Source organism: Eucalyptus grandis, chromosome 2 (genome assembly GCF_016545825.1).
Source record: "Eucalyptus grandis isolate ANBG69807.140 chromosome 2, ASM1654582v1, whole genome shotgun sequence".
NCBI lineage: Eukaryota > Viridiplantae > Streptophyta > Magnoliopsida > Myrtales > Myrtaceae > Eucalyptus > Eucalyptus grandis.
In genome coordinates, this window is record NC_052613.1 from 44,782,412 (window position 1) to 44,807,084 (window position 24,673).

At 38.8% G+C, this 24,673-nt stretch overlaps 4 protein-coding genes across 11 annotated transcripts; 2 read left to right on the top strand and 2 right to left on the bottom strand.

Moving 5' to 3' along the window:
- Positions 1 to 3,239: 3,239 nt before the first annotated feature.
- On the top strand, positions 3,240 to 10,660 carry LOC104434578 (putative disease resistance RPP13-like protein 1). Of its 3 annotated transcripts, none has more exons than XM_039307448.1 (7): positions 3,240 to 7,729; positions 7,820 to 8,298; positions 8,898 to 8,960; positions 9,053 to 9,446; positions 9,907 to 9,967; positions 10,196 to 10,437; positions 10,541 to 10,660. In XM_039307448.1, exon 1 carries the CDS (start codon positions 3,324 to 3,326, stop codon positions 6,480 to 6,482), a length of 3,159 nt encoding a protein of 1,052 aa, XP_039163382.1. In that variant the 5' UTR covers positions 3,240 to 3,323; the 3' UTR covers positions 6,483 to 7,729; positions 7,820 to 8,298; positions 8,898 to 8,960; positions 9,053 to 9,446; positions 9,907 to 9,967; positions 10,196 to 10,437; positions 10,541 to 10,660. The 3 variants fall into 3 exon arrangements, with proteins under 3 accessions (XP_039163382.1, XP_039163381.1, XP_039163380.1); XM_039307447.1 differs by having other exon boundaries at positions 3,240 to 6,849; positions 6,972 to 7,729; positions 9,053 to 9,967; XM_039307446.1 differs by having other exon boundaries at positions 9,053 to 9,967.
- Positions 10,661 to 11,807: 1,147 nt separating this feature from the next.
- Positions 11,808 to 12,755, bottom strand: LOC120290749 (meiotic recombination protein DMC1 homolog). Its single transcript, XM_039307130.1, has 5 exons — positions 12,664 to 12,755; positions 12,317 to 12,383; positions 12,132 to 12,228; positions 11,988 to 12,052; positions 11,808 to 11,909 (listed from the first exon to the last, which is right to left on the bottom strand). The coding sequence occupies exons 1-5, from the start codon at positions 12,753 to 12,755 to the stop codon at positions 11,808 to 11,810; spliced, it is 423 nt and encodes a 140-aa protein (XP_039163064.1).
- A 1,533-nt stretch (positions 12,756 to 14,288) lies between these two features.
- On the bottom strand, positions 14,289 to 16,810 carry LOC104423309 (meiotic recombination protein DMC1 homolog). 6 transcript variants are annotated; one of them, XM_039307453.1, is made up of 4 exons: positions 15,781 to 16,810; positions 15,637 to 15,702; positions 15,477 to 15,555; positions 14,289 to 15,213 (listed from the first exon to the last, which is right to left on the bottom strand). In XM_039307453.1, the coding sequence occupies exons 1-4, from the start codon at positions 15,883 to 15,885 to the stop codon at positions 15,035 to 15,037; spliced, it is 429 nt and encodes a 142-aa protein (XP_039163387.1). In that variant the 5' UTR covers positions 15,886 to 16,810; the 3' UTR covers positions 14,289 to 15,034. The 6 variants fall into 6 exon arrangements, with proteins under 6 accessions (XP_039163387.1, XP_039163386.1, XP_010045772.2 ...); XM_039307452.1 differs by having other exon boundaries at positions 14,289 to 15,222; XM_010047470.3 differs by having other exon boundaries at positions 14,289 to 15,228.
- Positions 16,811 to 17,546: 736 nt separating this feature from the next.
- LOC104434480 (protein WHAT'S THIS FACTOR 1, chloroplastic-like) lies at positions 17,547 to 22,918 on the top strand. The gene is made up of 3 exons (XM_039307131.1): positions 17,547 to 17,615; positions 18,006 to 18,235; positions 19,685 to 22,918. The coding sequence occupies exons 1-3, from the start codon at positions 17,547 to 17,549 to the stop codon at positions 20,907 to 20,909; spliced, it is 1,524 nt and encodes a 507-aa protein (XP_039163065.1). The 3' UTR covers positions 20,910 to 22,918.
- Positions 22,919 to 24,673: the final 1,755 nt, after the last annotated feature.

Genomic DNA, 24,673 nt, shown 5'->3' on the forward strand with positions numbered 1-24,673 from the left:
GATATGAAAAAGCGAAGCAACAAACTTCAATTTGTATCCAGTAAAGTCTTTTGGTCTTCCCAACATTTATTGAAGTTTCTTTCCCATTAACTCTTTTTCTCTTTTGCTTCACTTTCTAGACAAATAAGCACATGGTATCCATGAAGTCTTTGGAGAAATTCTCTAATATTACCAAACAAGCACTTGTGGACGAAGAGTATCTTATTTTGATTCCTCTGACCACTGATGTGCGCGTGAAAAGCACCCAAAATTAAATGGCTGACAGAGTGCTATAGCCTTGTCCCAAGAAAGCATCATTACTACTTCAAAATCCATAAATCTATTATATAATGAATAATTCAGTTTTGAACATTGATACAATATCATGTCAACCGTGATATATTAGATGCTAATATAATCTAAGGCAACACAATTTCTCTCTCCTCATCACCCAACCTGTAGGGTAAAGAGTCATCTCAACTATTATGTTTACCTTTTTACCGAGTAAGCAAGTTATATAAGCAAAATTACATAACATGGCAAGTTATTTAACCGATGCCACAAATTGAGCCAAATTTGAAAATTTGAGGTTCTTGATTTTATAAAAAGAAAAAAAAAAGTTCATGTACTCAATCGTAAACTGAACAAGAGCTCAAGTACTTACGACATCACTATGCTTAACTCTTAAATCGCTTTAAGAGTAACATCATTCTTGCTTTTTTCCCCCTTTCTTAAGTTCTTGTTGTTTTTTCTATATATTTTTTTCTTTGCTTTTTTTTTCTTTTATTAAACATAAATTTGAAAAGATGTATGAAAATTTAGACATAATTCTATTAGACAAGTACAAGAGATATGACTAAATGAAAAATCATAGCACAATCAAGCATGAAAAAAAAGTTGGACGAAAATTAAAGTAAAAGTCAATTTTAAGCGTGGCATGTAACACGTGGGGAAATTCTACTAGTAATGTAAAAATAAAGGCATTCACATAGGGATGGAAGAGGAGGAACGTGAAAAGTGAAGTAATAAAGCCAATTTGCATCCTACAAAATCTGTCTATCTTCAATTGCTCTCTTTCGCTTCGGCTTCACTTTCCAAACAAAAAGTACATTATGTCGAGTAAAGTCTTGGTCTTACTGATGAAAAATCCTTTATGAGTATACTGTCACGACGAGGAATTTGAGTTGGACCAAAGATGCCACGTTTTGATGCACATTGTGTCCTTGAGTTGGACAAATCAATTGTTCTCCTTTTTCTCCGCAACAAGACTATTGGTCGTTGTTTGAAAGAGAGGACATTTTCTTGTGGCCATCCAAAACATAGGATGAGAAGTGATATTTCTTCACATGACGAACCTTAGAGGGCATGCATATCTTCATAAAAAATTTATAACTTACAAATATTTTGTTGGTTTTTTCTTCTATTTTTTTTTAGTATGGGCTTTTACGCGGCAGCTATAGTGCTAAAATTTAAAGCAAAATGGACAACAATGATCTACTTAAGGTTGTTGAAGTAGTTGGTAACGATCATGAATCACTTGATAAGAAAATCATGGTCCTTTGAACATAAGAAGTTAGCCCAAAGCAACTTGCTTGATGGATTAGTTGGTGATTTGTGAATCAATTACTATTTCCAAAGTAAAATTAAGCAACTTGCTTCATGGATTTGTTGCTGTACCCGACTCTCTATCTTGTTTAGCCCAAAGCACGTGTTTATGATCTCGTTATCGAACAGTTAATGTTAGTTGTCTTTGATAACTTGCAGATGTATTATAGAAAGTAAGATGCTATTGTTAGGTGGACCGTCAACATTTATTTAAGTTGGTACAAGTTGTACAAAGATGCTTATTTTTCGGTCGTATTAATTGTGGCCATCTTCATTCATCACTAGACAATGGTCAAGCATCACCAACTAACAATGTACAATGTACTAGATATACTTTAGACATCACATTATGACCATGAAAATCGTGCAAAGGAACACTATTCTCTTATCAAGAGCAATTCTCAATCATCAACTACTACCTCAGCACCCTTCAATTAATCATTGCTGCTCAACTTACTGCAAATCTTTAACATTGTAACTGCCACATAAAAGCCTATGTTGATCGTACATTCACCAGTAAGGCATTAAACAAAGACATTGAAATTATAAGATTACAAAGAATGTATGGATGCCCAAAATTTTGAAAAAAAGGCCCTGGTCTTCCTAAACCAAATAGTTCAATCTTTCCATTAGCTCACTTCTACTTTAAAGAAGATAGCACTAAGCAAAAAGACAGAAAAAATTCAATAAGTTCTAGATAATTTCTATTGTTTCTCATGAGTTCCTAAATTGAAATATTCAATTTAAAAAATACATACACACTGATTATAAGCCGATGCGTAGCATGGGTACTTACAAGATCAGTCCTCCTTAATGAGCCCTATCAATTATTTACTTTCCCTTTCATAAAATTCATTAATTTAAAAATGCAGGTGATTTAGTCTAAGATCTATTTAGATATGAACCCATTTAATGATGTCAATTAGTTATGAAATATAAAATTATATTAGATTAGTAATGTTCACACATGTGCTACGCATAGACGAAGACACTGTGCACATATTTTGAGATTAAATATAATAAAAAATTAGGAATTAGAATAAGATGAACAATTTCTGTGGTTGATTTTTTCCAAACATTACTTAAACCTTAGAACTTGGCATACTTGCACCAAATATAATTACCCACAAGAAAATGACATCGTCAAATGCACTGATCTAATTTGGTCCACAGAGGCCTCAACTACAAGCAATGTCGATTTTAATTGACCATTAAAAGTTTTTTTTTTTAAAAAAAGCAAAAAACCAAAGACGAGACTTACACCAGAGCCGGTGAAAAGCACCAAAATTATTTACTCGAGGCCTATAAAGTCTCTAAAGGAAATCTAAAGGAAATGGCCAAGCAAAAGGGGCAAGAGCAATGCTTTGTGATCGAATTATTGAAAATCTGAAGGAAATCAACATTGAGAACTATATAGTCTTTGAATGGTAAGTCCTGCAATGTAAGCTATAAGAAGTCCAAGAAAGGAAGGACTTGTGGGCAAAAGATATTTTATTTTGATTTCTCTAACCATTGATGTGCATCCATGAAAGTCTTGGTCTTTGTTCAATGTTTTTGCTAGACGAAAGTCTTGGTCTTCCTGGACTTCAGTTTCCTCTTTTCTAACTCACCATCACTTTGCTTCACCATGACCCTTGTTCTCTATGGTGATTGATTCACCCATTTTCTCTCTCCATCAACTCATTATCACTTTGCTTCACCATAACCCGTGTTGTTCTCTACAGTTTACGAATTCACCCATGGCCATTGGGGAGATCCTTTTGAGTGCCTTCCTTCAAGTCTTGTTCGAGAAGTTGGCTTCTCTGGGATTGCGCTATGTGCAAAGGGAAGGAGCGCCACCCTTCTCTGGAATTAGCATTGACCTACTCAATAAGTGGGAGAAGATGCTTGTTACAATCAATGCAGTGCTAGCTGATGCAGAGGACAAGCAACTATGCAATAAAGGTCTAGTGAAGCTATGGCTAGATGATGTTAAGGACTTGGCCTATGACATGGAAGACTTGCTTGATGAGTTCGCTATGGAAGCCACCCAAGCCAAGTTGAAGGCAGAATCCAGCACAAGCGGAGGTCTAATGAAATGGAAGTTCCCTTTAATTAGCCAATATAAATCCTCCATATCAAATCCAAACCCGCGCTCACTTGTGTCGGAAGCTGAGGTACAGAAGATCTCTGACAAGTTGGAAGAAATTGTCAACAGGAAGGCTCATCTAAGCTTAATAGAGAATGCTATGAACAGATTTGACTACACCAACAAAAGGCTCCCCAGCAGTTCTTTGCCAGAGCCTCGATTTTTTGGCAGGAAAAAGGAAGAAGAAGAAATATTTGAACTCTTGACTGGTGAAGCCGAAAATGTCGATACCACGTTGAGCATAGTCCCCATAGTTGGGATGGGTGGTATTGGAAAGACGGCCTTGGCTCAACGATTGTATAATGATGTCAAAGTGACTAGCTGCTTCGAAATAAGAGCATGGGTTTGTGTTTCAGATGTTTTTAATGTTCTCGACATAACCAAGACTATTTTGCGGTCTATCACTAAGGTGTCTAATGAGGGTGAAGATCTTAACACGCTTCAAGTTAAGTTGAAGGATAGTCTATCAGGCAAAAAGTTTCTGGTGGTTTTAGATGATGTTTGGAATGAAAACTACGAAGAATGGACTACCCTCTTAAAGCCATTTGGAGCTGGGGCTAAAGGAAGTAAGATCATCATAACGACTCGCAACTATACTGTTGTTTCCATAACAGGAGCTTCGTCATATCCTTTGAAGGAGTTGTCCCTTGATAATTGTACAAGCTTATTAGCCTTTCATGCTCTTAAAACGACAAATTTTGAGAGGCACCCACATCTTGAAACAATAGGCAAGAAAATAGCCGAAAAATGTAAAGGTTCACCTTTGGCAGCAAAGGTATTGGGAGGTCTTCTACGTGATAAAGGGAATCCCGATCAATGGGAAGCTATCTTAAGCAACAAAATGTGGGATCTTCCAACGGGAGAAAATGATGAGGTTATTCGAGTTTTGAAATTGAGCTATGTCCATCTTCCTTCTTATTTGAAGAGATGTTTTGTTTATTGTGCAATATTTCCCAAGGATTACGAAATTGAGAGGGATGAGCTAGTGCACTTATGGATAGCGGAGGGTTTTTTGGATGGAGGAAGATCAAAGGATAATATCTTGAAATGGGGACAAGCTCACTTTGATGAGTTAGTATCTAAATCATTTCTTCAACGATCAAGTGTCAACGCATCTAAATTTTCAATGCATGATATTTTTAATGATCTAGCAAAGTCAATTGCGGGTGGGACATGCTTTAACTCTGAGTCTGAGCTGGCAGATAATGAAGATGTTGCATCTCCCAAGAAAGTTCGTTATGCATCATTCACCTCGTCGTGGTGTGTTTCATCAAAATGCATGGAAGCATATCATCAAATGAAGCTACTAAGAAGTTTAATATTATCGTCTAATGGATCTCCTCAAGGTTACCAATTCCAGATTTCCAACAAAGTGTTACATGACTTGCTAACAAAATTGAAGTACTTAAGGGGGTTCTCCTTAAGTCATTGTTCCATCATAGAGGTCCCGGATTGTGTTGGTGATTTAAAATATCTTCGCTATCTCAATTTCTCGTACACATATATAAAAAGGCTACCTGAGTCAATCGGCAGCTTGTGCAAATTACAAGCTTTGATCTTAAAAGGTTGTCAACAGCTTTCTTTGTTGCCTCAAGGAATCACAAAATTGGTTAGTTTACAGTTTCTTGATATTAGAGATACAAGGAGTTTAAAGGAGATGCCATTGAGTATCAGTAATTTGAAGAATCTTATGATCTTATCCAAGTTTGTGGTAGGACCAGACAAAGGGTCACGGTTAAAGGAGTTAAAGAACTTGCCACACCTTCAAGGAGAATTGTTCATATCAGAATTGCAAAAGGTGGAAGAAGTCAGAGATGCAATTGATGCCGATTTAATTGGAAAGAGAGGCCTTAGCAACTTATTCTTGCACTGGGGTGAAAATTTTGGAAATTTGCAGAATGGGAAGCATGAAGCACTGGTGCTTCACTATTTGCGACCTCACATTAATCTTGAACATCTCTCTATCTCGCACTATGGTGGTGCAAGATTCCCCTCATGGTTAGCTAGTCCATCTTATTCTAAGATAGTTTCTTTATGCTTACGGGATTGTCCTAATGTCACATTGCTTCCACCACTTGGACAACTACCTTCACTTAGAGAATTATCTCTTGAAGGTCTACATGCAGTAAGCACTATAGGCCCTGAATTTTATGGAGGTAAAAGGCCTTTTTCATCCTTAACAACTTTGAAGTTGGAAGAGATGTTGGCATGGAAGGATTGGTCTCATTATGCTAGGGGTCAAGAAGAAGATGTCGCATTCTCTTATCTTCAACATCTTGTTGTCCGGGGATGTCATTCGTTGGTTGGGACATTGCCTGGTCAACTTGATCTTCTCAAGAAGCTAGAAATTTATTCAAGCCCGCATTTGAATAGCTCAACCAATGTGGTTTGTCTCCCATCTCTCTGTGAGTTATCCCTTGAGGATTGTAACGAGGAGATCTTAAAAATTTTTGTAAACCTAACTTCTTTGACCGTTCTCAAAATTGAGAATCTTGTAGAGCTTGTTTGTTTTGATCATGGGTTTACGAGCTACTTGGTTAAGCTAAAGGAGCTTTATATAGGACGGTGTGACAAGCTAAACTACTTGTGGCAAAATGGAAATGAGATGCAAAATCTTGCTTGCCTTCAGAGTGTAGTAATCTATAGTTGTCCTCAATTCACATCTTTTGTGGCTGGAGATGGAGAAATGGAGCTATCCTATAACCTTGAAAAGATGGAATTGAGAAATTGCATGAGTTTAGAAAACTTCCAAGCAAGATGTACACATTAAGACATTTGAATATTGAAATTGTCCAAAAATCATGGGACTAATAGTTTCTCAAGATGACCCCAGCAGCAATAACTCGATATCTCAACTTGAATTTCTCAACATAAGTGAATGTGATTCTTTGATTTCATTTCCATTTGCTAAGGGTAGACTTGCTTCTCTGAAGAAGCTTACTATTCGGAAGTGTGAGGGGGTGGAGTCCCTCGAAGAGATCACAACGGAATCGCTGGATTCTTTGGCTATAAAGAGATGTGAGAATTTGGTGAGTCTACCACGATACCTTCACACGCTCTCCCATCTCACTCAGTTGAGCCTAGAGGAGTGTCCAACATTGGAGATGGAGGACTTCCCTCCCCTTCCCATCACCCTGGTGAGACTTGATCTTCGTTTGGTTCCTAAGGTAAAGTCTCTACCACAGGAGTGGCATCATCTTACGTCCCTCCGGTGGCTACAAATTTCAGAGGTGTGAAAATATCAAATGCTTGCCCGAAGGAGGTTTGCCTCCCAATTTGCAATGGTTTTAATTTGGGGGTGCAACAATATGAAGCAACCAGTGAGAGAATGGGGCTTACACATGCTCACATCGCTCGAGTTTCTGGGAATGGACGGAAGCAGCATGGGAGGGGAGAGAGACAAGGTGTGGTTTCCTTCGGAGGAAGACAATGAGGATGCCTGGAGTCTTCTCTTTCCTTCCTCTCTTGTCTCTCTTATTTTGGGAAATATGATGAACGTGGAAAGACTATCAAGTGGCCTTCGCAACCATCTCTCCTCTCTCCAACTGTTATGGATTGAAAATTGCCCGAAATTGAGGGACTTGCCAAAGGATGGTCTCCCTCCATCCCTCCAACGATTGTATATATGTGATTGCAAGGTTCTAAAAAATCGATGCTCAAAACACACCGGCGACTATTGGCCCCTCATCCAAGAGATCCCGGACATCGAGATTGATTTCCTTCGGATCCAATGAATTGATTCGTCCTAGTACGGTCAGGTTTTCTAGGGTTCGGGTAAGTTTATGGTTTTGAAGGCATCGATTTCCCATTCTGCTTCCTCAACTCGATGCTCAACACAAATCGATACTTTCCCGTGGAGATGCTCCGCATGAATTTCCGGAAATCCAAGAAATCCTCAACATCGGCATCGATTGGGTTCTCAGAGCCGATGAAGTGAAATCGATCCACTTTCGCCGTCATTTGCTAATTGCCGCGATTCAATCCCTTCCACCTACGGTCGGAGTTCTAAGGGTTCGGGTAAGTCCTTTCGTTTTGAATGCATCGATTTCGTGTTTCCGTTCTTCAGTTCGACGCTTAATATGGAGTAATTTCTTCCAATGCGCGCAGACGTTTGCTTCTCGGGTTGTAGCACGACTGAAATTCAGAGCTGAAAAATTGATAATTAGCTGCTTGAATATCCAGCAAGAGCTTCCTTTAGTCTCCGATTGCACTGGCTTGCGAAAGTTGATGATGATGATGATGATATTCTTGTATGCCACAGCTGCATCCATGTCCACTATTGCCTTGGGCTGGCTTTTCTCTTTAGCCACCGCAAAGCTCTTTCAAACGGCAAGTAATTCAGCCTCCTCTGCGGGCAACCATCTCCCCTGTTTCAGTTCTAGCCTCAATCCCAACAATTTTTGTTCATATATGGATGCAAGATTTTGAAAAATCGAGATGTTTGAATGTCACCGGCAACTATTGGCCCCTCATCCAAGAGATCTCTTTCATCAGCATTGATAGCTTTCAGACGCAATGAAGTAAAATCAATCATGTCCGAGCCATGATAAAAGATTTGTCTCCGTTGACTGCTTTTTATTAATCAGGTAATGCTTCCAACTTCTTTTATATTTTTGCTTTCATTTGTTAATCGTTCGGGCATTCATTCGTTGATGCATTGTAAGCTTTCTAGGTTTGGGTAGGATTTGGTTTTTGAGGCATCAATTTTGATTCTGCTTCCCCAATTTGATGCGTAATACACACTGATATTTTCCCATGGAGGTGTTTCAGTTACCTTGTCATTGTCTTGCACTAATTGAACTTATCGGAATCTGGTCTTTACATCGAAAATACAATAGAACCATTCGGTTATTATAGCTACAGGGAGCCTCTGTCATCATACATCTGACTTATAATGGAATGGAAACCAATGTGATTGTTCCAACTTGCAAAATATTGGAATAGAATAGTTATGCTAGCCTGAATTACAGAAATTTATAATACCAAGTAGTTCCAATATTTGTGCCTATAGGCAATATTGGGCTTTGCACATAATAAATGTGGAAATCTTTTTGTTTTTAAATGTGGACTTTAAGTTCTGCTTTAATGACCAGTGACTACTATAGCATTATCTTTGTGAATTGTTAGTTTCTTGTCTAAGGATAGATGGGTATGATTCTGTGTATTTAACCATCCCAAACTGTAGGATTTGGATGCAGTTGAGGCACTCATTCAAGGTCTGGTCTTGTTCCAAGGAGGAATTCTGATGGTGAGATTGATTTTTCCTGCTAACATACTTTAATTTGACAAATGATGGATCGTCTTTACAGCTAAAAGCCATCTTTTCACCTTGATTTGCAGGTTAGTCATGATGAGCATCTAATATCTGGAAACGTGGACGAGCTCTGGGTGATTTCTCAAGGCAAGGTGGCGCCTTTCCATGGGAATTTCCAGGATCATAAGAAGATACTTCAGTCCTCATTGAATCAGGCGAGTTTAGCTCTTGTCATCAACCAAGAGTGTTTCAACAGGATCACATCACATCACCTTACAAAACATAAAATGAGGCTTTGTTACAGAGAGAAAGCAAAAAGGGATGAAGAGAGGATTGCTGCTGATATACAGGATGTACTCACGGTTACAGCAGCCCCTGTTTGTCATTTTGATTAGGGCGGATGAGTCTTAAGTTTTTGACATTGAATATGCAGTATCATTTGCCAGTAGCTCAAAAAACTGAGTATGGATTGCGGTCCTGGTAATAATTTATGACCCTTTGCCCATTTTTATCTTAGCAACAGGTTCGTTTGTTGTGCCCTTGGAAGTTTGACATGGAAGTGCTTTTTTTTCTGCATTAATATTAACTTTCATTTTCTTCTTTTTTGTCCTTTTTTTTTAATCCTAAACTCTCGAAACTTTCGCACAAATGCACAATGTTGACATATGAATTCACATATTTATTTTCCATATATATATATTTTAAATTTGGATAAGGTTGTTAATTTTGACACGAAAAGAAAAGCTTCTTTTACTTGAACTTAACTCTAGACAACCGAGTCCTTTGATTTGCCGGAGCAACCTAGGGGATAATTCTTTTATCATGTGCTACATGTTATATTCTTTTATTCTTTTACAACATGCCACCTTTGTATTTCTTTGCATTTTCCCAGCATCTTCTTCCTTGTGCCCTTAGCTCATTCACTGCGGTTGTTTTACAGATACCATGGTGATCTGTATTGGCAAAATCTCTTGGGAGGATCACGTGCGAATGTTGCCGAGGTCAGATCAATATAGGCAATTATATGTGTCATTTTTCCAAATTAAAAAACAAAAAAAGCAAGCTTTTAATTATCATTTGGTGCACTGATATGTTCTGAATTATCTTCTAGTGAATATGATCTAAATAAGAATAATATCTTTCGACATGTTCAGGTCAATATTCAAAATAAGAAGCTTTCTTTCTTCTGGTTATTGTATGGATATTTGACGTGTTACCCTCTGTGGCAGGGTTGCTCACTGTTGTGGATGACATCTTCTGCTCATTTCAAGCACACCCAGAGGGTGTTGCTCTTCTCAAGCAGCAATATGGATTGAACGAGACCACCAATGAGGTCATTGCTGTCATAGAAGCTCATAGAACTCCGAGAGATCGGAGGCCTTATGCTGCCGATCGAGTTATGAAAGACATCACTGGAAAGTTTGCGTTTGTGCTCTTGGACAGCCCTCCAGAAACCACTTTTCTGGCTGCTGTAAGTAACAATAATTTTCATGGTTTCATTCTGGGGATATCTCTCTCTGTCTCTCCCTCCACCTGCGATCTGTCTAATCCTTTATGTCCTCTTAATCATGCAGGATGTTGGTGGAAGTGTCCCTTTCTTCTGGGGAAGTGATTGTGAAGGCAATCTTGTTCCCTCGGACGATGCAGGAGTCATAAACAAGGGCTGTGGGAAATTGTTGCACCATTCCCTAAAGGTAATTATCTTCACGGATCATAAATGCAGTGTCATTGGAGTTTACTCCGAGCATTGGAACATGAAAAGTAAGGATGGATGAGCTCTGCTGATAGGAGAATGTTATGTTTTTGGATAACATCATATTGGAAGAGCAACATTGTAGGTTAAAATGCACATTTCAAAACGTGCATACATTGTAGGTTAAATCATTCACCATTTAACATTGCCTTTTTTTGAACTCAGGATGCTTCTTCATCAGCTCTGGAGGTTTGCAGAGTTATGAGCACCCACCAAATGAGGTGAAGTGAATTCCTGGGGTGGATAGCTTGGGCTGAGTGCAGGGCACCACATTCGAAGTGGTGCAGAGACTGAGAAGGAGTCTAACATGCCTAGAGTTGGGAGTGCTGCGAACTGGTCCTTGCACTACCTAGTCATATGGTTTGTGGCCCTTTCTTGGCCAGGCCATTAGCTATTGAATGGCCTTCTGTTGCTTATGACCCAATCACCCTTTCTCATACATCGACAATTTTCAGCTCTGATGGTCGGTTGCTCCATGTTGAGAGTTTGAGAAGACGTTGTTTTATGAGCTGTATTTGTTTTATAAAACCAAGCAGATCATGCTATTTGCAATAATATCTTTCTGGCATTTCATTAAGCCATCATGCTGAGTTCATTCAATGTAATGTTTTTTCGCTTAGATGTCTATTATGTAACTGTAATCTACCAGTAATGGTTAGAAAGATTCTTGATATCCACTTCTTTTTGTTTAATTCCTCTGCACGAAATTCGCATACATGTTCATGGATCTCCATGCAACATCAAGTATACTGTGAATATCATGCTTAAATCAGGTCTATGTAGACTTAGTATTGACTTTCTCACAGATTTTGACATAGACTTCCAGATATTTTATTTAGTCTCCGTAGTATGATCTGGTAAGCTCCAATGAAGTATATAACTAGAGGAATATATGGCGCAAAAAGGATATAGCTTCAGCTTCAGGTAGATTTGGGCATCAAACACCTTGGAGACACGTTTCTCCCACGTTGTCGTGCATCCATTAGAAAATTTTATACAATTTAGCCTTTTGATGGTTGCACGCTGAAAAATAGCAATTTGGGGATAGCACTATGCTCATACTAGTTCTTGAAAATCTCAAGAGCCAACTATTTGGTGTAGTGCATACAGCAGCTGCAGTCCATGTACACTGCCACATTAAATTCCTCAGCTATCTTAAGTAATCGAGAGAGCATTTGTGCCAATTTTTGCTGCAATTCGGAATCTATTAGTCAAACAAGATGAGCTGAAAAATCACAACTCAGCATGATTTGACAGTTTCAATGGACCTGGCGCTCTGCAAGTTCTCCCCTTCTAGTAAACTCCACTTGAAACAGAGCAATCACTGAATCCACAAATCTGAAAGATATTGCTCACATAAGGTCAACCATCCACACCTCACAAAATCTGTGCAGTTTGGTTCTCGAGCAATCTTACCAATAATTTAAATGGTTCTTCAGACATTGTGGCAGCCAAACCTAGAAGCAAGTTGTATTGATGCTCATAAGTATGGGCACGGGCATAAATGATCTACAAATTCATGGAAAGACTAGATTACAGCAAGTACACTAGCAGAAAAGAAGGAAGAGTTGCCAACAGTGTAGGAAGCATTGCTTACTTTATCTAGGACTGCACCAGGATCCATGCCAAATCTCTCAGCTATTGGTACAATACGATCAGGGCAACTGCAAGTGTACAAAGTCAAGAAAGTGCATGTGCACTTACATGGATGTAAGCCGAGTATGAAACAAAAGCAGCTTTTTCTAGGTTAAGAAAATGACCGACAGATTATATTAGGATATAAAGTTCCATCTGTGTCGACGTAAGCTGCCTTGCCATTCCCCCTCTCATGTGAGTAAGCAGCTGGAAAAATTGTTAGGATCATGGAATCCACAAACCATAAATAAAGAGTGATGGAAAGAGGGGAAATACTGTTGTAGGTTTCTAACGGTTATGACAAAGTACGTTCTCCTAGCCTCTTCCCTACTTGGTTTGAACCACTGCATATCATGCATTCCAATGTACTGACTGTAGATTCCAGAAAATGACAGTGCCATTCTCCCACAATCACCTGATACATATGTTCTGATGCCAAGATCAACCACAGCTGCATTTCTTTATGAGAAATTCAATCACCGGGTTACTATTTGCGTTGCTCATCTAGGAAACATAAAATGCAACAGAAGTTAATGCCAGAAACCTAATATGCAATTCAGACCAACCTGAGCAGAAACACACAGGGTATGTGCAAGCTGAGTTTTCCCAGACCTGAAGTGACGTTAGCAGCATTTTCTGAGAAAACCAACTAACAAAAGGTCTTACTCTTCTCCTTATGCTGATGCATGTGGCCTCCAAGCTGGATCGAAAGAATTCGATAAGAGGGCCATTGCCATGATGCATGAGTTACTTAGCTTCACAATGGAAAAGAGGTTGGTAACCAATCACCTCATCCACTTTCGACGAGAATTCACAATGCCTCAGAAGCTGATGGGACTCCTGTAGAAGCATTTTGGCATTTGCTATGTCTCTCAGAGGGGGAAAAGGTTTAGTGTGTTCTTGACGGGAGCTTATGAAGGTGGAGCTGATTCAGAAATCTCTGCTGATTATTTGGAAGGAAAAGGTCCTAAGCCTTAATGGTTATAGAGAGAGGAAGAAAAAGATAGAAACCTTTACAGACTTATCAGATATGGAAGATAATGATTTCCATGAGGGTAGCCCTGAGGATGAAGGCATCCCAATGCAGCTTGAACAAGCTGAAGCCATAAGTGAATTGGAGGATATTCAAGGTGGAGACAGCTATTTCATGGATATTAGTGAAATTGACCAAGCATAAAAGCCTCATGATTCAATTTAAGGTCAAATGTTCTTGTTCGAGCTGTCAAGATAACTTGCTTTTTCAGTCTTTTTCTTCACAAGTTTGAAGTTTTGAGTATCTGCTATATAGATTTAATTAGACAAACTCCCATTTGCATCTGTAAATTAAACCAATAGTAGGCTGATCCAGCTTATTCTTCATTTGTCCTAAATATCACCTTTGAAAATAGGAAGACTCGTTCTTTAGTTTGAATGATAGATGGCTTTCCTCAGCTTTTGGCGGTTCTTTCGTATACCTCATTGATAGCATAAATTGTGTTCATGATTTGTTACATGGACTAGCATCTGCTGGACGCCATTTTGCAAGAAAGTTCTTTTACTTGTCAAAAGAAAATTATTGCAAACTCAATGGAGATGATGTTGGGTAATTAGCTTTCAAATATTGAGATTAGATTTCTTCTTGGCCTCATAATAACCACGATATCCACAAATGTTAGCCTCAAACCAAACTGATATTATGTGTAGTTAAAAACATATTGCACCGGATAATTTTATGTTTTTTTTCTTTATGACAAAACACCGTGGTTGATAAATTTCATTTCATCTGAAGTTATTCGAAATGACACTAAATAACTTTCTTTTGGTTACATCTCTTTTCAAGCCTGAAGAAGTCCTATGACCTTTCCATACATGCCATGCTCGATTAAGTTCCTTAGAGCATATAAGGCTGTATTATATAAATCCAATTGGCTAAACATAAATAGAAGCAGCAGAAAGGATACTCAGGCCTTACCCTTACGATATATTTTGCAATTGATACACAAAGGTGACAATGTAGTTGACAAATCTTTTGGGTCACCATAGAGAAAGTATCTCATGTCATTCCATGAATGGTTTGTTGTCGAGCACAAGAAACTTAAGGACAAGCTATGACAAGGGTGACAAAGTGTCCATTGCAGAGTGAGGAAATGAAGTGCTTGGGAGCTCATTATATGCCTCTAGCTGTCAATATGATGAGTAACATCAAATTGCAGATTAACAAAAGAAAGCATTTCGCCTGCCTTCCTGGTTGGAGAGACTTCTTTAGTCCTTCACATCAGCGATGCCTCCTGGTGTTATCTAAAAACGTGTGTTTGTCAAGTCCAACATATATGGAATATCTCGGTCTCATCCTATTGACAGATGAGCTCTTGCTAAATTTTCTGACAAAATTGAGCGATGGTCTTGATAAATGTGCATCGTCTACATAACAGTGGAGCTAATAATAATATACCAGTCCTACTGAGGAAAATTATCAATATCCGCTTCTTTTTGTTTAATTCCTCTGCACAAAATTTGTATTCAACATGTTCATGGATCTCCAGGCAACATCAACTATACTGTGAGTATCATGCTTAAATCAGGTATCCACCAATCCCTATATAGACGCAGTATCAACTTTCTCACAGATTTTGATATAGACTTCTAGATATTTTACTTAGTATCTGCATTATGATGTGATAAGTTTTGATAAATTATATAATCAGAGGAAGATTTGGCACAAAAAGGATATAGCTTCAGCTTCAGGTAGGTTTGGGGCATCAAACACCTTGGAGACATGCTGCTCCCTTCTGACTTTCCTAAACATCAACCTAATCGTGGCTGCACGAGCCAGAACATGCCCGCCTGCAGGTTTCATTGGGTCTGATGACACACCTCCGCCTGGATCAGCTATGACTGAAACAAATAAATCAAAGACAGTCAAAAAAAAAAAAAATTATTTTCCTATGTCATGGACTGCAGCTACTGTATGCTTCACCAGTTTACACCAAATAGCTGGTTCTTGAGATTTACAAGAATTAGTATGAGCTTAGTGCAGTCCCCAAAATGCTATTTGTCAGTGTGCAACCATCAAAGGGCTAAATTGAATAAGAACTTTGAATGGATGCAGGACTACGTGGGAGAAATGAGATGTGATGCAGTACCTTGATTGGTCATGTACACTGCCACGTTAGATTCCTCAGCTATCTTAATTAAACGTGAGAGCATTTGTGCCAATTTTTGCTGCAATTTGGAATTCATTAGTGTCAAACCAGATAAGCTGCAGAATAACAACTTGCATGATTTGATGGTTTCAGGATCAACCTGGTGCTCTGCAAGTTCTCTTCCAGTAAAATCCACTCGGAAGAGAGCATTCACCGAATCCACAATCTGAAAAAGGCACTCACGGAGGTCAACCATCCACACCTCAGAAAATCTGTCGGGTTTGAATCTCAAGCAGTGTCTTACCAGTAATTTGAATGGTTCTTCATACATTCTGGCAGCCAAATCAAGAAGCAAGTTGTAGTGATGCTCAGAAGTAGAAGCACGGGTGTAAATGATCTTCAAATTCATGGAAAGACTAGATTACAGCAAGTACACTAGCCAGAAAAATAAGAGTTGCCACCAGTATAGAAATCATTGCTTACATTATCTAGGACTGCACCAGGATCCATGCCAAATCTCTCGGCAATTGGTACGATTCGATCAGGATGACTGCATGTGTACTAAGTTAAGAAAGTACACATGCGCTTACATGGACAGACAACATTTATGAAACACAAGCAGTTTCATCAAGGTCAAGAAAGATACAGACAGATTATCATAGGATACAAAGTTCATTGTGTGTCAATACAAGCTACCTTGCAATTTCCTCCTCTCATGTGAGTTCGCAGCTGAAAATTTTTACGAACATGGAATGCACAAGCCATGAATAAGGAACGATTGAAAACAGGGGTAAATACTGTTGTAGGATTTGCAAATAAGTAGAGTATCTTCAAGCATCACACTCGACTAATGATCAACCCAAGTCGAGTCTGACAATAATTAAGGCCTTTACTCGGTATGACACAGTACAAACTCTTCTGGCCTTTTCCTGCTTGGTTTTGTATGGGCGTTCCAGTATACTGACTGCAGATTATAGAAAATGAGAGTGCCATACTTCCAGAATCAAATAATACACATGTTCTGATGCCAAGATCGCCCACATCTTTATTCTTCATAGAAATTCAATCATTATGTTTCTATTCGAAATTGTTCATCTGAACCAAAAATGCAACAGAAATTAACGACAGAAACCTAATATCCAATTCAGACCAACCTGAGTAGTAACACAAAGGGTATGTGCGAGCTGTGTTTTCCAAGACCTGAAGTGACGTCAGCAGCATTTTGTGAGAAAGCCAACTAACAAAAGCAACTAAAAGTTCATCAAAGGTAATGTCTTGGGACTCTGATTTTCACCCAGATTCGCCAAATGCTTCTGTAATTGACAGAGTTTCGATACCACCTGTTTAACATCGCCAAACCGATGAAATTTGCTTTTGTTGAAATGCATAAAGAATGAGACAGACAATCTGCAAAAGAAAGTCAATTACCGCCTAAAAGCTCACTTCCAGTTGTGATGCGAACAACTGACTTTCTCTTGAAATAAAGACATTAAAAGTACTTTGAGCAACACATAGGCCAATTTGCAGGCTTTATTTCAGGGGTCAATAACTCATTGAGGTATTCCAAAGATGCTTATAGAAGTTCAAATTCAATGGAGCCACCATCTCAGATCAAGAAGAATTTAGGCTCTAACCACTATTTTTTCAGCTGCTTCGCATATCTTGTCAACTTTTGCCTCAGATAGTCCTTTTATTCCAGTTAAGTGCTACCAAATACCAAAAAAAAAAAAAAAGGCAAATCACTTGGCCAAATAAGAATACATTCCTCAACTTAATTCTCGGGACTAAAGATCAGATATACCTTCTTTGTACGCATCATCAAGCCACTGCAAGTGTAGATTCCTGCATCCTGGAGCTTTTCACATCTCCAGCATTTATTCCTTGAGAAATAACTGCAAACAAAATAAAGGAAGAAGTTCAGAGAAAGAAAATGAGAACAACTCACCATCGTGTAGAATGTCAGGACAAAAGCATTTCATAGATGATCAATGACAATCTAGCTTTCCGACAGTGATTATTGATGAATTTAGCTTAGGACATTCGTTATTAATCCAGCTATATCACCAATACATGGAAAATAAGACATACAATGGTGCAATTCCAATGTCCCGTGACATAACAAAGGCTGGAATTGCTCTTGTATGATCAGAAGACGAAAACTGAAAACTACTGCACGCGCAGAATATCACGACGAGTTCGAGACAAAGGTCAAGACGTAAAAACACTAATGGATTCACGGAGATGTCTGGGGAAAATCGAGCTAAACCGATCAACCAAACCGAAATCGAGCTCGTCCGGTTAGCAGTATTCAAAGTCACTTAATATCGACATCCGAAGAGATTCACACTCATAGTTCCATCGAGCCATTTGCATCTTGCTTTTGACTTCAGAACAGAGACGAGAAGATCACGATACTCGTCTCGGAATCAAACGACGCACTGGAACATCAAAAGCGATGAGATGAACAGAGAGGAGTTGCCTGCACTCTGTTTTGCCCCCTGACTTATGTTTGTCGATCGTTTCGAGCAGGTCTTCTTCGTCGTGGACGCCTTCTCTTTCCACGATCAGCAGCTGGCGGCTCTGCTCTTCGGCGCAGAGCATCAACGAGAGAACACGAGACGAAACTCAGAATCGTTGCCGGCGATTGCATCGGCGGGAAATGGACGACGATGGAGTTTGACGATCGGCGATGGAATTCGCTGCGTCTGCGCAGAAGAAGAGAGTTTCGTATTACGATCGCAAATTGGAGGGAATCTTATGTATAGAGGCGGGAAGCGGGGAAGAATGGCTCGTGGCTTTTTTCTTTCTTTTTTTTTTTTTTTTATAAAGAAAAAGGAGATTCGATTAAGTTTTGTTTATTCTGATATAGATCTTATAAATTGAGGTTTGATGGATCTGATAAATTCTTATAATCTTTTAAATCCTTTCCTAAAGAGAAAACTGGACTTGACTTTTTATTTCCCATTGAATAATCAATTCGAAGTAGCTCGATTTTATACTAATTTTAGTTCCACTTGTTTTATAATTTTCTCAAATATGATCAAATGAAGTTTTTCTTAGACATGGAAACAAACCGACTTGCATTGTGGTCAATTCTTGATTTAATTGCATTGTGGTCAAACTCCATACTTACAGCTCATAAAGTCATGAAAATATGAACTAACAATTAAGTTATTCGAAATGGCTTGTCAAATATTTGTGCATGACCTGGTTTAGTTGTATTGTGCCTAGACCAGCACCCATCCTAAAATTTACAACTTCGTGATTTAGCATGGATATGAAGCACATTTAATGTTTAAAATTTGATTAGCAATCTCTTCAATATTTTTCCTTAAAAATTATTCTTTTAAGTAAGTTTTTGAATTTATGTAAATCGAGAAGAGATTCAGCTATCTACAAATTACAAAATACAATGCTTGATTTTGATATGATTCAATTTATTTCTTTTACCAAACATTATTATGATTTTAAATCGGATTTTTCATGTAATTTTCTAACACCTCAATTTTTTTTTTTCTTTTATAATTTTAAAAAAAAAACGCAACAATATATCACCATTTATTAGACCCTCGAGCTCTTTTAATTATTTAAATCAAAATATCATCTCTATCACGACGACAAACGCAAAAACCAAAACGACGAGCCGTTCCGTCTCTACCGCCCGTTCCCTCTTCAACGCGCCTCGCTTCTTCCTTCTTCGTTCTCCGCACAAGCCCCGCCTGAAATCCCAACCGGCTTCTGTCGAAGTCGAAACTGATGCTGATCGAGCGATCCAAGAGAGGTGTTATAATCTCGCATTCACGGCGATCTTCTCGAAAACTTTCGTCTCGGGTTCTTGTTGTTCCTCGTTCCGTTGCACGTAAGGTGTTTGATGTTTGTCCTGAGTGAGAGGCGTTTGCTTTTCTTGGGCTTGTTTCTTGAATTTGGAGCGAGACACTAGCATCTTGAGATGACCCGTCTTCGAATCATTGGTAAAACCGTAGCTTCCTCGAATGAATGGGGCGCGGCAAGAGAGTTCGGTTGCTTTGTCACCTCGCCAGTGATTTTGTGTTTTGATTAGCTTATTTGTCCTTTAATTGTTTTTTGACTATGTGTGTGAAAGCAAGAGTTAGTCGGTTTGTTCGTGTGCCTACCCTGAGAAGAAACTGGAGTTTTGGCGAGGAACTTTTTACTTACGTGGCCAGCAGCATAGATTCATGACTCACCAGCAAGAGAGTGCAAGATAGGAGCAAGGACAAGAGGGTCCATGATCTCGAAATTGCCACCGAGAAGCATAAAGTGGTGTCGAAGGTGTTGGTTCTGATGGAAATGTTGAAGAAGGAACCCGAGATGATAATCCCTGTGAGGTCGCTGGATCGATGCCGGAATCAGATTAATTTGCCCAGGCCACACAGTATAGTGGATTTTATTCGGAAGTCGCCGAAACTGTTTGAGTTGTGTAAGGATCGGAAGGGGGTATTGTGGTGTGGAATGACTAAAGAAGCTGAAGACTTGTTAGAGGAAGAGGAGAAATTGATTAGGGAACACTCTGGCAAGGCTGCTGAATACGTGACTAGGATGCTGATGATGTCAGTCAATAAACAGCTTCCACTGGACAAAATTGCTCATTTCAGGAGAGAGTTTGGTTTGCCAGCTGATTTTAGGAGCAAGTGGGTACACGAGTATCCACAGCACTTCAAAGTGGTTAGATCTCCAGACGAAGATGATTATCTCGAGCTTGTAGAGTGGAATCCTGCTTGGGCCATCACAGAGTTGGAGAAAGCTGTATTGGGGGTATCAGAATCTGCCTCTCATACACCAGGGTTGCTTTCCCTATCTTTCCCCTTGAAGTTTCCTGCCACTTACAAGAAGGTGTATAGATATGGAGGGAAGATTGAGCACTTTCAGAAAAGGTCTTACTTATCTCCTTATGCCGATGCATGTGGCCTTCAAGCTGGATTGAAAGAATTTGAGAAGAGGGCCATTGCGGTGATGCATGAGTTACTGAGCTTCACAATGGAAAAGAGGTTGGTAACCGATCACCTCACCCACTTTCGACGAGAATTTCGTGATGCCTCAGAAGCTGATGAGACTCTTTTGAAGCATTTTGGCATTTTCTATGTCTCTGAGAGAGGGAAGAGGTTTAGCGTGTTCTTGACAGGAGCTTATGAAGGTGCGGAGCTGATTCAGAAATGTCCGCTGGTTATCTGGAAGGAAAAGGTCTTAAGCCTTATTGGTTATAGAGGGAAGAAGAAAAGGATAGAAACTTTTACGGACTTATCGGATGTGGAAGATAATGAATTTCTTGGGGGTAGCTCTGAGGATGGAGGCACCCCTATGCAGCTTGAACAAATAGAAGCTGTCAGTGAATTGGAGGATGTTGCAGTTGGAGACAGCTCCTTCATGGATATACATGAAATTGACAATGAATACAAGCCTCACAATTCATTGTAAGGTCATGTGTTCTTATTCGAGCTGTCAAGATACTTGCTTTCCAGTCTTCTTCTTCGTAAGTTCAAAGTTTCATGTACTTGTACAGATTTAATCAAACAAACTCTGCTTACATCTATAAACCAAGTTAACCAATGGCGGACTGATCCATGTTATTCCTCATTGGTCCTAAACATTGCCACTGGAACTCCTGAAATCAATGGTTCAGAAAGAATGCGTGGATGATGCATTTGGCAACTCTCAGCTCGCTTTGGTGCCACCAAGTACATCAGAAGCAATCTATGTATGGTGACCGGTTCATTCTCAGTTATTGGCCCGACTTAATGAGTGCTGCAATACTAATCCAGTATTCTGAAAATGAACTTGCCACCCTGCATTTGGATCTCAATTGTTGGATCAAAGAGATGATTGGGTAGTAGCTGTCAGGGAGAACATAGCCTATCTTCCACTATGATAATCGACATTCTCTCTTGTTGTTACAAATTAGATGCCGAGCTCAGTTTTTTACCCGTAGGACTCAAAAACTGGGTGGATCTAATTTTGAAAACCGGTCTGTTTCGCTGATCTAGCAATTGAACTGGAGGTCAAACTGGTTTGATCTGATATTAGCAAAGACCATCCATGCATGTACAGCCAGATTGATTTACTTGTGCTTTCTTTGACAAGCAACCAATCGTTTTTACTGTGAATCCTTGATCTCAATCTATTGTTGATGAATCAACTGCTCTTTCTTAAGTCATCGAGACTAAGATGCCAGAAAAGAAAAGGATGTACCGAATTTCTTTGCAATCAACCAATCTCCAGTAAAAGAAAGGTGCAATGTAAGCAAACGATCGCTCCAGCAAGAAAATCCCTCAACATTGTTGTCTGTCCATCCTTAAAGAGTGCGTCCTTGTCAAGGAACATCGATCTTCTTCTTCAACATGGAGACTTTCAGGGTTTAGGAGCATGTTCTTCTCGCTGAACTACTTCACCTGCTCCCTCATGAGGTCACTTTCGTGGAACACTTTCGGCAGTATCCCCCTGAGGACACCCATCTCCTTCCAAGAGTCTTGCAGGTCGTTCTCAAACTTGCTTATTATCTTCTCGTCCTTCTTCAGCATCTGTTTTTTTTTTTTTTTTTTCTTTTCTTTTTGTGTGATTCCTATGATGAAGTCTTTCAGGAAGTAAAGCAAATGCTCAAAAGTGATAAACAAATATACGTAGAGGCCATCTTGCAATGAGATGCGACTGTTTTTATCATTCACACAGGTTGTCTTCAAAGAGTATGGAATACCTGAAGTTCCATGTCCTTTTAACTTGTGGGCGACGCAAGAAAGATTGCCTAGTGCGTTCTGAACTTCGTGTTTGACAATATCAGCACTTCTTACTGCCGTTGCAAGTTCGGCACAGAGCTGCTCAACTTGCAGCCCTTTAGAGCAGAGCTTCTCTCTCAATAAGCTCGTCATTAAACTCTCTGCTTCAATCTCTGATGTCAAAGTATCATGTGGTAGAACGGAAAAATTCTTGAGGATCCTCTATGGGGATGTTGTGGAGCAATAGTTATGTGTGTCCATGAAGAGTAAAAACCTTCAAGTTAGTGTCTTCAAAAACAGATACTGTCGGCTGGATATTCAAACTAAAGCTGAATCTTGAGAATTGGTCGTATGCAGGTGTACAACATGCATAACGCCATCTGTAGACCCAACAGAAAGCTTTAAAATGTGCAGGGAAGGGACAAATCAGAGCAAACTGAATGGATGATGGAGAAGGAAGTATCTTACTGCGGGAGAAAATGAACAGAGTCGAAAAGAGCATGCGACACGATCACATGAGACTAAGTTCATTAAAAGAAGAAAAAGAACAACAAAGTATTAAAAATCACATAATGAGAAAAGCATGACTAAATTTACCAGTAAAGGCAATCTTGCTGTTGTGTTTTGCAAAGGCCAAGTAAGCGGCAGATTACTCGGTGCATGTAAGATTTCTACCACGTTCCATTGAGTTTTGGCTGTAATGAATAAATTGTGAGAGACAGAGTGACTAGTGGGTGATGGGAAAGGGCCTGCAAGTGGCCCGGCAGCAAGTTGATGTTGCTACTGTCCTTTGATTTCAGTAACAGAAGACATACAGAGCAACCAAATTCTCTCTAAGTTCATCTAAATATGAAAAGTCTTGCAGTTTCTTAACTAGATTTTTGTTTTTCCCTTTTGGTAACTTTTTCTTGACTCTTTTGGATAGGTTTTCCTTTTGATGACAAAGACACTTAGTTAGTAATAATAAAATCCATTTTATTAGTAAGTAGAGTTTCTCTAGAATTGCAAATAGAAAGAAGAAAATACTAAAGTAAATAGATTTCGAGCTCCATTTTTTGCTAAAAATCTCCATGAAATACACAATTTTTTTTAATACATATATCTCGCCGATATAGACTTAAAAATGGACAACACAATTTAAAATAGTCAAGATAATTGTCAACCCAATCCCATAAATATCTTATAACCTGATATTGAATTAGAATTTCTCACATCTTACACTCATTCAATTTTCCTAAATGAATTTGCACCTTTAGACAGTTATCTTGCACAACAATCATTTATATATATTTTTATTTGTTTTAGATACACATAAGTGCATGCTATTTAGCTAGTATGTAACAGTACAATTGTAAGTCTATGTAAAGCACGTGCAACAACAATATTCTTATGAAGTCAATTGTATCGCATAGTCTTTCTTGAACTAATACATGTTAAAGAGGTAGATCGGGTTGATTTGGGTCTAATCGAAAATGATCTAACCCACGTCAAGTTGTTTAACTCATACTGACCCATTTTTGTGCAATATAATTTTCAACAGCTTATACCCAACCCAATCTGACTCCAACCCAACCCATATCCACATAACTTATATTCCAATTTTCAGCAATATAATTAAAGTGGGTACATTTCAAACTCGTGCAATGTGCATACCCATATTGCCACCTCTACTCAAAGTGTGTAGTCCTACTTTGGGCTTTGGAATTCGTTTTAATGGTTGAATTCGGCCAGTCGAATGTAAAGAGCTAAGTCAGACTTGAGCTTTCATAAGGAACGTGGCCCTCCCTCCTCCTTGGCGGCAACCAATTTGCTCGTTTTCTTCATTAAAAAGTTCCGTTTTCTAGCACGATCTTTTGATTGGTGAGGTTTCCCTATTCTTCTACTCTCATAAAGTTTTCAAACTTCTCTCAACTTTGCATTTGTATTTTCATCGCCCTGCTTTCTACATCTTTTCCATACTCGGCATTATCGTCCTCCGAAAGATCTCAATGTACTATTCATTTATTTAAAAAAAAAAAGACTGTATCGATTTAAGGTTTAAACGTTGAAATTGCCATTTCATCCTTAATAAGTCCATCTTGAGCTTTTTCCCGTGTCATACATGTGATTAGTAGAGATGGCAAATTGGGTCACACACCTGTATTTTAATTCATATGGATGATCTATGGATTGCTTAAATAAAGGTTCAAATGGATCTAATAAAATAACTCCTAACCAATCATGGGTTTTAATAAGTAGAAAGAACCCACTTTTGACCTTTCTAATCCAAGGAAGGTACTTCGGACCGATGGTCACTTTCTCTGTTGGTTTCAGGCCCAAAGCAACATTGGCCTTTTTCTTTTTTTTTTTTTTTTCTCTTTTCAATTTTCGGTTGCTGAAATGATTATGTTTAAAATCCCTAAAATAGAAAAAGGTTTTACTAGAGTTGAAAATTTTCCCTCTAGAAATAAGAATAAATATTGGTTTTGGTAT

Coding starts and splice junctions, on each gene's coding strand:
- LOC104434578 (XM_039307446.1), top strand. CDS start 3,324: ATGGCCATTGGGGAGATCCTTTTGAGTGCCTTCCTTCAAGTCTTGTTC.
- LOC104423309 (XM_039307449.1), bottom strand. CDS start 15,885: ATGAATTTGAAGATCATTTACACCCGTGCTTCTACTTCTGAGCATCAC. Junction 15,703..15,780: donor AAGAACCATTCAAATTACTG/GTAAGACACTGC, acceptor TGCCTTTTTCAG/ATTGTGGATTCGGTGAATGC. Junction 15,229..15,476: donor AGTGTACATGACCAATCAAG/GTACTGCATCAC, acceptor TATTTGTTTCAG/TCATAGCTGATCCAGGCGGA.
- LOC120290749 (XM_039307130.1), bottom strand. CDS start 12,755: ATGGCACTGTCATTTTCTGGAATCTACAGTCAGTACATTGGAATGCAT. Junction 12,384..12,663: donor AGGGAAGAGGCTAGGAGAAC/GTACTTTGTCAT, acceptor GTACACTTGCAG/TTGCCCTGATCGTATTGTAC. Junction 12,229..12,316: donor CTGGTGCAGTCCTAGATAAA/GTAAGCAATGCT, acceptor ATGAATTTGTAG/ATCATTTATGCCCGTGCCCA.
- LOC104434480 (XM_039307131.1), top strand. CDS start 17,547: ATGGAAAATAAGACATACAATGGTGCAATTCCAATGTCCCGTGACATA. Junction 17,616..18,005: donor CAAAGGCTGGAATTGCTCTT/GTATGATCAGAA, acceptor CGTTTCGAGCAG/GTCTTCTTCGTCGTGGACGC. Junction 18,236..19,684: donor CAAATTGGAGGGAATCTTAT/GTATAGAGGCGG, acceptor ATGACTCACCAG/CAAGAGAGTGCAAGATAGGA.